At 42.8% G+C, this 11,610-nt stretch overlaps 1 protein-coding gene across 1 annotated transcript; it reads right to left on the bottom strand.

Annotated features, from left to right (window-relative positions):
* Nucleotides 1–7,331: 7,331 nt before the first annotated feature.
* On the bottom strand, nt 7,332–10,345 carry LOC121915533. Its single transcript, XM_042439855.1, has 4 exons — nt 10,312–10,345; nt 10,057–10,191; nt 9,387–9,545; nt 7,332–8,917 (listed from the first exon to the last, which is right to left on the bottom strand). The coding sequence occupies exons 1-4, from the start codon at nt 10,343–10,345 to the stop codon at nt 7,332–7,334; spliced, it is 1,914 nt and encodes a 637-aa protein (XP_042295789.1).
* Nucleotides 10,346–11,610: the final 1,265 nt, after the last annotated feature.

The following is an 11,610-nucleotide window of genomic DNA, read 5'->3' as shown; positions in this document are numbered from 1 at the left end:
GTGGGTCATGGAGTGAGGCTGGGCTTGCAACAGGTATATGACAAAAAGGAATGATGTGATTCAGGCTGAACAGAGAGATGCTTTCAACCCTCTCCAAAGCATCTCAGGAATTTGCTTCATCAGAGTGACAAGCTCTAAAACATCTTGTTTGTGGTTTTTAGAGACATGACATATCCATAGAGAGCAGGGGATATATATATATATATATATATATATATATATATATATATATATATCCCCTACTCCTGCTCTATATATATAATGAGCCAGTGTGCCAAAGTGGTTTGAGTGTTGGGCTATGACTCTGGAGATCAGAGTGGCTCAGCCATGAAACCCACTGGGTGACTTTGGGCAAGTCACACACTCTCAGCCTCAGGGAAAGGCAATGGCAAATCTCCTTCATTATAATCCCATTATAGGTTCACCTAAGAATTGGCATAAGTAAAAAATGACTTGAAGGCACACAATATATATATCCTGAGTTTCATCCCAGAGAGATACAGAAGAACGAAAAAGGGCTAACTGAGAGGCCATGAACTTTTGGTTTGTAAACCAGATTTTGGCCCACTAGAGAGTCCCCAAAGCCATCAAGGTTCTTCTGTTGTTATTTCCACTCAGTGATAGAAGATAACAGATGAGAGTATTTAAGGAGTGGGAAGGAATTGTATAGAACTCACCTCTGCTTTGCAGCCCATTTAAAGGAATTAAGGTTTGGCTTGCAGCCTAGACAGCAGCTGAATGGAAGTGAACTGCTTTGGAGTCTGCTTTAGACAATTAAGTGTTGGTTTGCAGCCTGAGCTACTCATTGCGTGGAACTGAGCAGGGACATTACTAGAGGTGTGCAGGGGGTGCAAGCCATACTGGGTGACACCTCAGAGGGGAGTGAACACCCAGTAAGGCAGTTGCTTCCCTCTGTTTCAAAACACACACACACACAGAATCTTTCCTCTTTGCCAACCAGGGCACTTCTGCTGCCCATCGGCTGCAAGTGGGGTAACAGCATGAGTTAATGCACTCGGCTGACACAAACCGTAGTTATGCCACTGGAACTGAGCTCTGCCTTGCAACTTACATGATGGAATTAAGATTTAGTTGGAGCATGGGTAATGGGATGCAGTGGCTTAGTGGTTAAGATGCCAATTCTGATGATTGTAAGGTCAGAAGGTTGGAAGCTTGGGGCTCAAGTGCCGCATGATGGGGTGGGCTCCCATCACTAGTCCCAGCTTCTGCCAACCTAGCAGTTCAAAAGCATGTAAATGCAAGTAGATATATAGGTACCACTTTGGTGGGAAGGTAACAGCATTCTGTGCAGTCATGCTGTCCACATGCCCTCCAAGTCATCTTTGGAGAATACTGGCTCTTTGGCTTAGTAACAGAGATGCACACTGTTCCTACATTCGGTTCAACTGGATCAGTTTAAGATGAGGGTTCTTTATTTTCTCCAGCTGGATGCCTTTGTAAAGGTGTGTGTAGGACACAATAGTAATCATCATCGCCTCTTCCTATCTAGAACCACATATAGGTACAGATACACTGCTTCTGAACATAGACGTTCTACTCAACTGTCACGGCTAATCACCTTTGATAGCAGTATTGTCTTCCATAGCTGTCTCCCCTCTGGTTGAATCTGTTCTTGAAATTTCTATTTCAAGAACAGATTTTTTGTTCATAAAACTTGGGGGGAGTTAGTTTGCACTTCAGTTTTCAAACAATTTTCTTTTAATGAATCATAACTCTTACAACTCTGTTACTCAGGTACGTCATGATGACAATGGTAGTTTCTGCCAGTATTTTTGGAGTTTGCCAGAGTTATCTCTGAGTTGCCATAGGAAGGACTGCTTGCATGTTTAACTTTGCTCTGGTTTTGCTGCCTTCTGATACATGCAACCTTTTATTTAAAAAATCAGCTTGAAATAACAAACTATTGTGCTGAAATACCCTAAAGGCATCAGGTCCTGCCTGATCTTGGAAGCATATCAAGATCAGCCGTGGTTAGTACCTGGATGGGAAACCGCAACAAATACCAGATGCTGTAAGCTATATTTCCGAGGAAGGAACTGGCAAAACCACCTCTGAGTATTCCATGGGGTCACCACAAGTCAGCAGACAACTTGATGGCACATGTGTACATGCACATACCATCTGAGAGACTCAGAGAGAGCTGTGACACAGAGTCCATAAAGACAGGCCAAAATAAAGCTACTTTGGGTCACTTTGAGGTATGCTGTTTAAATGATACATACGTTCTAAGAGTCTGGAAGCCACGCTCCAGGACTCTTAGGATGCATGTATCTCTTGAAACAGCATACCTCAAAGTGATTGAAGCAGCTTTATTTTGGCCTGTCTGTATGGGGATCCTTCTTTCTTTAATTTAATATCATTCAACAAAGGAAAAGCATTGGAAATTATAAATAAACACAGCAAATAGAAACATTCATGAACTACAAAGCCTACCTAATTTTATCCCACCCCAGGGGGGGGGGGGAAATCAGACATATCATTCCAGGCATCAATCTTCACTTTACATACATAGAAGGCAAGGAAATGCAAGCAACATAGAATGGCTTCCAACAGGAAAGCCATTTTTTTCCAGGTACAAATATAGCACCTCCCAAGACAGGGAGATGTGTTTACCCACAGAAGGCTAACCTTGAGAGAAGTTTTTGAATCACAAATGAATAAATCCCCTTCATGTCTCTTGCACTAAAATGGATTGCCTTGGAGCTCTCCAGTTTGATGGCGTTCCGTTCAACCAGAGAACACCATTTCAAATGGCTTCCACACTGGGCAGTGCTTTGACTGAAGCCTGAAAAGTTGCAATAGCTGTTTTTGATGATCTTCAGAATAAGGATGCAAGAGATTTAATTGCAGGACTGAGGTGTTATTATTTGGTTTTTAAAAGATGAGATTTCATAATTGCTGGGGAACTGGAATAATGCTCTCCATTAGCAAGCAACAAACAAGGCTCTCTGCAGCATCAGAATGGAAATTCAGGGCTGTTGAGAGTGGGTTTGAAAAAGGGGGTTGGGGCCAATGAGGTCCAGAAGTTCACTCATTATATCAAGGTCCTTGCAGTGTTTGGGAGTAGAATATTGCCCACAAGCAGCACTTACCCCTTAGCCATCTGTTCTACTAAGGGCACCTGAGACCACCATCTTCCTTCCTTCCTTCCTTCCTTCCTTCCTTCCTTCCTTCCTTCCTTCCTTTTGTTAGATTTATATCCCACCTTTTCCCCAAATGAGAATCAAAGGGTCCATAAATTGATCTTCTCTGTTTCTAGCATGATTGTAGAAGGTCTTGCATTTTACCAGTGCAGCCTTGCATTTTACCAGTGCAGCCATCACTTTTGCCTGATACCTTTTGGCTAAAGAGTGGGGTATAAATATATCATCATCATCATCATTATCATCATCATCATCATCATCATCCCACCCCTCTCTTTTTCTTCTTCCCACTCTCTGGTGCTAAAGTGTCCCTTTGCTTACCAATGGTTTTCCTCTCTCTTACTTTGGCCACAGTCCTTCCCCTGCTTGCAGCAAAGCCAGACCAGCTACAAGGCTTGAGTATCAGTAGGACTGGAGTAGCTACTTTCATATGTTTTACAAAGAAGACTTCTCTCTCTCTCTCTCTCTCTCTCTCTCTCTCTCTCTGTTGGACTCTGACTGGTTGTTGCTTTACCAAATTAACTGATTTGCTTGAGAGAGCCACTACTATTGCTCTCATTTCATCCAATCCTTGCAATGCAAACAGTACATTGGAGTTATGAGAGGTAAGAAGATCTGGCCCAGTCTTCCTGCTTCCTCACTCCAAGCCTTCCTTTCACCTTAGACCTGGGCAAGTTACTTTTTTTTGAACTGTAACTCCCAGTACTGTCATGCTAACAAAGCCATATGAACTGTAGCCTTTAAACAGCAACTTCCCCGAGCTTTGGCTTCACAATACTATCCAGGGATAAGGATGCTGCGAAACTGAACCCAGAAATATTGCCAAGATTTGCATCGACTCCTCTTTTGGTCAGTCCTATAAATATATATTTCCCTGAAGTCTATTGTTCTTTTTTCATTTCTTTTCAGAATTCAGTTTCTATCTTAATCTCAGAATCATGAGTAACCTTGGGGTGGCATCTTCCTGTGGAAACCAAGGAGTAGCCTGCTACGTGATTGAAAATTACAATGTTCACTGCCAGCCAAGAATTCACTGATGAAAACAGAGCTGTATTTATGAGTAATTCCTATGCTTGCCTCTTGATCTTCCCAGTGGATTGCCAACAGCATCTCTGCATGTGGCAAAAGGCTATTCATTACCTGTGGTATGCTTTATTCCTTTCTTTTACAATGAGCTTGTCCTGCGCTGACTTCCAAAAAAAAGTGTGTTAATTAAATTAATTAAGTGGTGCTGAGATTATAGAGGCCCATAAGGCTGCTGCACATGCCAGGACTTTCTTGGTAGTGGCACCCCATTTAAGGAATTCTCATTCAATGACAGTGTGACTTCCATGTCAATAAGGTAGGATTTAATACAAAATTTAAAGGACTTTTCTAAAGTGTTCAGAACTATTTGTAAAATAGGCCTGCCCCTGTGAACATTTCCTTTAAATTTCAGACTAGATGCCAGAATACATTGACTTTCTCACTTATAAGGGAGAGCACACAGTGGAAACCCTATGGAATTCAAGGGGTTGCCATAAGTCAGAAATGACTTGGACACACAAGAACAACAGTTGTGCAATGTATAGGGCAGGAGTGGGGGAAATGCTTTTCGTGGGCCAAATGCAGCCCCAAAGGATGCTTTTGTGGGGCTAAGGACACAATTTATATCTATATCTATATTATTTTTGTTGTTGTTGTTGTTGTTGCACAAAATGTGCCATATGTGGGGATAATTCTGCCACCTTTGCGTGAAGCTCAAACTCTCCCACTGTCCTGATATGCCAGGGACAGTCCTGATCAAGCCTCTGTCACCCCAGTTTTCTCTCTCCTCCCAACGTTTCTCTCTCCTCTTCTCACTTTCCCCATTTGTCCTCAGCTTTCTTCAGTGGCTGCAAAGAGAGTTCATGTGGCAAAACCAGGAGGTTGGAGAAGAGAGGAGGAGGCAGACTCTTGCCCTTCCCTGTAGGCTCAGGCAAAAGCACATTGCTGCAGCCTCTCTTGGCATGCGCGTCCTTCTTCATTCACAGCTTTTCCTATCTGGCCCACAGTCTGATGTTGCTTGGCCACATGTGTCCTGGTTTTAATCTGTGAATGGTTGAAGGATATAATAGATGGGCTTTCTGCCCCTTCAGCAGGAAGTAACCAACAAGTCAGCACTGACTCAGGGAGCAGATTCAATGGGTAATAAGAAGAAACACCAAAATGACATTAACTCCATACAAGGCAATGAAATTGATATTAAATCTGAGAACAGTCAGATGGGGAGTGGTGAGGAGGTAGATGAGAAGACAAAACAAGAGTAGAAAAACTTGTTTCGAATCACAACCCCAACCTTTGTCATATGCGGAGGGGGGATTGCAAAGTCCAAAAAGAGAACAAAAAATCACATCTTGCTTTTGATAGCCCAGTTTCCAGAAAATTGCTTCATATACTACTTTCCAGTGTGATGTAGTGGTCTGGGCATTGGACTATGACTCTGGAGACCAGGCTTCAAATCCCCATTCAGCCATGGAAACCCATAGTGTAACCTTGGGCAAATCACAATCTCTCAGCCTCAGAGGAAGGCAAAGGCAAACCCTCTCTAAACAAAGCTTGCCAAGAAAACTCAATTATAGGTTCACTTTAGAGTCACCATAAGTCAAAAAAATGACTTGAAGGCACACACAACAACTACCTTCCAGTCTTCAGGTGGAGGGGAGAATGATGTTGCTTGAGTAGCCAATATGGCATCACCCAGGAATAAGAAGAAAGCCCCAGTAGGCTTGTGAGAGTGAGAGAAGAGTCCAAGATGTGCAAATAAGAAAGAATATCAGAAATCAAGTGGGACAGATACTAAAAGCAGCCTGCTGAGGACTATGCATGCTTGGTGGGCACAGAATGATGACTGTTGGAGATGGGAGGGAATGAAAACTGGGAGAGAAAATATAATAGGAATGATTAAAAGATTCATAGAGTTCCAAGGGACCCCAAGGGCCAATGTAGTCCAACCCTCTGTGACTCAATCCAAACAAGAATTTTTATGTTCTGTTTATTTTTATTTTGGGATTTTTGTGTTGCCTTTCAGAGGAAAAACCTTCTCTGTACTGGATAAAACAGCAAAAGGTTTATATAAACTGTGACATAGATCTGGATTCTGCAAGAATGTAACTCCAAGAGAGTTCCAAATATTTCAGTGTCAAATACCCAGAGCTTCAAAAAGTTACTTTTTGGTGACTGTGACCCCCCTCCCCATTCTTTTAAAGCTCCAAACACCTCCTTTTTGTTTTCAGTCTTCATAGTGAGTTGACAAGTTTAAAGAATTATAGGATGGTAGATTTCTTGTCTAGACTTGGAGCAGACCTCCAGCATCAATCTCAATCAAAAGAAACACCTTATGATTCAATGGAAATTACAAAAGTGTTGATTTACTAAATTACAAATGTTTTAATGGCTCTTCTCCAGTTGAGAGTAACATTACAATTCAGAGCTAAATATTTGTAGCTTCTGTGAGTGATCCAATGCTTTGTCCCCTCTTTTTGGAACATGTATATTTGTGTACTTATATGCAAATACAACTGGAAAAATAAATATCCCACTATTGCTTTTACAAAAATAATAGTGCATGCCAACTTATTCTTTCAGCTGCCCACATTTATGCATTTCTCTTTTGGTGCAACTGAGCAAACAATATTGTAGCTGTATGCAACATGTGTCCCATCCTTTTATGAGCAGCACTGACAAAAACTAAATCTATGCAGGTTAAGGATTGAACGCCAACCACCTTAGTTGTATATTCTATCCTATACATCTGGGGCGACATGATAATATGGTATACTACCTGCTGAATGTAGTTCAATGGGGATTTGACTCCCATGCTAGGAGAACTTAGGGTTTATGAAATACAATCTTATCCCTATTTCAACCAGTAGGGGGCAAGATACTATTCAGTGATTCATTTATTATGTATAACCTCTCATTAAAATAATGTGTTCATGTATCTTATACAAAATGCAAGTATCCCAAATTTTACTCTGGCACTTCGATTGCAACTCTCTCACTTCTTTTTTAACCAATTCTTTGTACAGAGGAACCTTCACAAAGGTTCTTGTCAGAAAGGAAGTGGGGTCAGATCAAAAGTCGAAGTGGAAACTAGGACATCTAGTTTGTAAAATAAAATAACCCACCCTCCCTGTCTCTGTAGGCTCAGTGTAACAGAGCGACCAACAGGAAAGTGAATGAGAGGAGACCCAGGTTGCTGACAAGGCCCAAGTTTCCACTGTCAAGATTGACCTTTCCTCCTCCACTGTGTCCTGGATTTTTAGTGTCCCTGAACAGTGAGGTCGCACCATCCTGACTGACAACCTCTTCTCCGACCTGCTTGTTAGCTGCAGCTGAGGATGCCAACTTTGCACTGGGTCGGCTTTGAGACCCTGGACGTTTGCAAGGAATCTTGTTCTTGGGACGGGCGGTACCAGCCCCTGCTCCTGAAGCAAGGACTGGGTTGCTGGTAGCAATGGGAGAGTTGGTGCTGGCCACAGGAGGGGTACCTGCCACTTTCTTGTCTTCAGTGTGGAAAGAGTCATCTTCAGGCACAATGTAGGGGATAGGAAGAATGGCGTCAACCACATCATCTAAAGATGAAAAATCCCCTGGCTGGGGTGTACGATTGTCACCAATGAAGCTCTCGCCACTAGTGGCTCCATGACTACCCGTTGTGGAATGCCCAGGTCTTGGGTTGCGGTTGGCAGTGCTTTCACCCATGACGAACCTTTCATCATCTCTACCATGGCCATGAACTACACTGGTGCTTCCTGCATTGCCGGTAGTGAAGACACCAGCATCATGACCCCCTTGTGTGGAAGCTGGATGGGATGCTGATTCATCTTGATTCATCCCTTCAACAAAAATGCCAGCATTGGAATTAGCTCCAGTAGAAACAACAGTGCTTCTTGCAGTGGAGGAAGAACCATCACGGTTGCTCTCTTTAGCAGCTATGAAGTGCTCTCCAGTAGTCATGCCCTCCTTTTCTGCCTCACATTCTTCATCTTCAGATTCATTATCAGCATTGGAACTGGCCACAGTCCTACTGTCAGTGCTTGTTCCTGTGGAAGATGAAGTGGCAGTGGTGGTAGCAGTGTTGTTCCTCCTGGAGATGACAACAGGGACCAGCACAACAATGTTGCCGTGATTAGCAGAAGACGTCGTTCCGGCACCAGAATTACTCTTGTCCAAGTTTGTGGTAGCTGAGGAAGCATCTCCTGCAACATGATCAAAGCCTGTGGCACCTGTTGGTGAGGCTGTGTTTCCCTGGGAAGAGCCTTCTGAGAGGTTCTCATTGACGATGTGTTCATGGGTAACTGAGTGGTCATCATGATGAGGAGAATGGGAGATTGTGTTGTTCTCAGTGACTAAATTCTCATCACTGTGCTCTTTATTTACAGTGCCAGTAGTTTCCTTTTCATTGTGGCTCCCAGCGGAGGTATGTACACTCACCATGCGGTCATCTTCCTCCTCCTCCCCTTCTGTATAGATACAGTCAGGAACTGGGGTGATTCTAGATGGTTTGGGGGTGGGTTTGAGACACTCAGGTGAGTCTGTGATATCTGCACTATCAGCAGCAATCTTGCCTTCTGTCACTACACCATTCACAATGCGATTGTTGCAGAGGCTTCCTTGGCAACACATGACATCGGCGTTGTCCAGCTCTTGCACCAGGGCCAAGAGAGAGCTTTGGCACATAGCTGGGGAGGCACAACCTTTAAAGGTCACAAGGCCCAAATCTCTTCCGGCTGTACAGGGAGAAAAGGAAAACAACAGAGGCTTATAGTCAAAACATCTACAGTGCGCCTGCAGTATCTGCTGAGGTTTGATTCCAGGACTCCCCATGGATTCCAAAATGCATGGATGCTCAAGTTCCATTATATACAATGGCATAATAAAATGGCATCCCTTATAGAAAATGGCAAAATCAAGGTTTACTTTGAGTGTGTGTCTGTAGTTGTATCTGTGCATGCAGAATCCATGGATACAGAGAGCTAACTTTCCTATTGTTTCCAAATAGGCAGTGGAGATACAGAGCTTTGAAAGTTCTTTCCTCCTCACACAGAATTTCCACTATAAGGGTGTTTCCACCAATAGCAAAACAAACAAACAAACAAACAAACAAACCCTCAGCTGCTGAGTGACCAAGCAAAGAACTTCTCTTTTAACCCAATGGTTATATATACATGTTCTGTGGTTTGGAGTACAGACACTCACCTTTACGACTGTTCCCAATCCCCTCCAAGCACATGCTGTGGATGCCTGTGCATTGCACCTTGGACATGCTTTGATTGGAGCATCCAGACCCTGAGCCATCATCATCCACACAACTGTAGCATTGCAGTCCATTTGGTGCCTCGTTCAGCACATGGAAATCTGAAAGGGGGTCCAGAGAAACAGCCTTGAGACATATTAGAATTATAAAGAGGATCTTTAACTTTGATGAAAAAGACAAATAAATAGATACTTGAGCAAATGAAGCCTGAACTATCCCTAGAAGCCAAATCACTAAACTGATTATAGTTTGGACAAATTATGGGGTGATACTTGTTGTTCTGGACCTTCAAATCATTTCTGACATATTCAACCCTAATACAAATCTATCACAGGGGTTTGTTGTCAAGATTTGTTGACAGGGATTTTGCCATTAATATCCATGCATTCATGATTGCTTTAGCCCAAAGTAATCAGAAAGAAGACATTAATAAAAAAGAGAAAATTCTGCAGATAGGCAATCTCCAGGATGAAGATTGCCCATCTGCAGAATATTTCTATCTGGCTAACAGAAAGGTAATGAGGAATATTTGGAAAATCAAGCCCCAAAATGAATTGAGATGGTTAGTGTGAATCTGTCATCTGCTTGTTACCAAGTTGGGAGTTTGCTTACCTGTGGTGAAGTCATTGCAGAGAGGTGAATCACAGCAGGTGGCATGGATGGTGCGCTTGCCAGAGTAGAAGCTCAAGGTGTCCTCACAGCGCTGGAGATTGGCACAACCCTTCAGTTTCAGGTTGGAATATTGACCTGTGCAGGCACAACAGAGGAAGGAAAACTGCACTTGGTTCCTTATTCCATAATAACTTTTCAAAATTGAGACATCTGTTTATATCCTCAATGCAGATGGGGTGAGAATTGAGACGTCACCCTTTGGTCTCTCCATAAATTCCTCCGCTTCCATGCTCTCCGAACTTACCCAGTTTTCCAGTGATGGTCAGATCCACACACTGGTCCTGATCTCCAGAGCAGCTGATCTGAGTGCGGGCTGTTTCTGGGCACCAGGCCCCCTGGGAGGCACAAGTGTGGCAGCGCATGTGGTTGGTAGGGGGCGGATGAGAAACTGGAAGAAGAAAGAAAGAGGTCAATATGCACTTTGGATATAAAAGGTTTAAAAATGCACAAGATATTTTGTGCAGAATTCAATGCATTTTCACATTTAAGAACTTCAATCAGTTGTGGCTGCCCTTCTCTGGACATGTTCCAGTTGTCAATACTGTTCTTGAATGGTTGTACTCAGAACTGATACAATGTCCCAGGTGAGGTCTGGCCAACACAGAATAGAGTTATGCTAATACTTCCCTCCACCTGGATACTATGCTCCTCATGAGGCAGCCCAGGATTGCATTGGCTTTTTTGGCTGCTGCATCACACTGCTAACTTGTGTTTACCTTGTGGGCTACTAACACCTTGGATCCTTTTCACATGTACTGCTTTCATTGGAAGTTCAAAAAACTGAGGTTTGCTGACACATCAAAACCTTCTGGCTAATAATTCTAAAATGGTCTTGAACTGGACTATTTCTGCAGCGTGTTTTGGACCATAGTGCTATAACTATGTAGGTGAAAAAGGCCCAGGATTCCAGCCATGTAGCTTTTACACAAAATGTTGTTTTGTTTTAAAAAATGCCATTTTTCCACAAATGATTTTCTTCTCCAAAAATGTATAAAATCTGGCAGCAACTGACCATTTTCTTAGCGGAGTGTTTTGATGTGTCCTGACATCATTTCTCATTAATTATATTTTTAAAAAATATTGAGTGTTCATTACATCTGTAGTGTTAAACTCTAAAAATCCATGTGTTGCTTAGATGGAAGCCACTATTCCACAACCACACAGGATCTTGCATCAGGTGCCCCCAAGAATAATCAAACTCACCAAACTCACCAAAGTAGGTCTCATTGTTGCAACCATTTTCAGCGCAGAAACGCGCCTGATACGAGAGGGACATCAGGTGCGACTTAATTGAAACAGATTCAAGGGGGTACAACTGGCGGGCACAGCCTTTCCTCACAGACTGGAACTCCAGAAAGGCTGGGAATGAAAAGAAGCCAAGAAATATTCTTGAGGAAATGAGGCTGAGAGGCTATTCTTGCATTAGACTCATCATACCCTAGTCCACCCTGCAATTGATGGATAATTTAGTTAATGTTGTTTTCTGGCTTCTCC

Source organism: Sceloporus undulatus, chromosome 9 (assembly GCF_019175285.1).
Source record: "Sceloporus undulatus isolate JIND9_A2432 ecotype Alabama chromosome 9, SceUnd_v1.1, whole genome shotgun sequence".
In the NCBI taxonomy this organism is placed as follows: domain Eukaryota; kingdom Metazoa; phylum Chordata; class Lepidosauria; order Squamata; family Phrynosomatidae; genus Sceloporus; species Sceloporus undulatus.
Note: the sequence above shows the minus strand (reverse complement) of the source record. Positions and strands in the feature narration are given on the sequence as shown.

Bases quoted from the DNA above. Each gene is read 5' to 3' on its own strand.
- LOC121915533 (XM_042439855.1), bottom strand. From the start codon at position 10,345: ATGGAAGCGGAGGAATTTATGGAGAGACCAAAGG. The intron at 10,192-10,311 runs GTGACGTCTCAA...GTGCCTGCACAG, and splicing joins ATTTATGGAGAGACCAAAGG to GTCAATATTCCAACCTGAAA. The intron at 9,546-10,056 runs GTAAGCAAACTC...ACCCCCTTTCAG, and splicing joins CTGCAATGACTTCACCACAG to ATTTCCATGTGCTGAACGAG.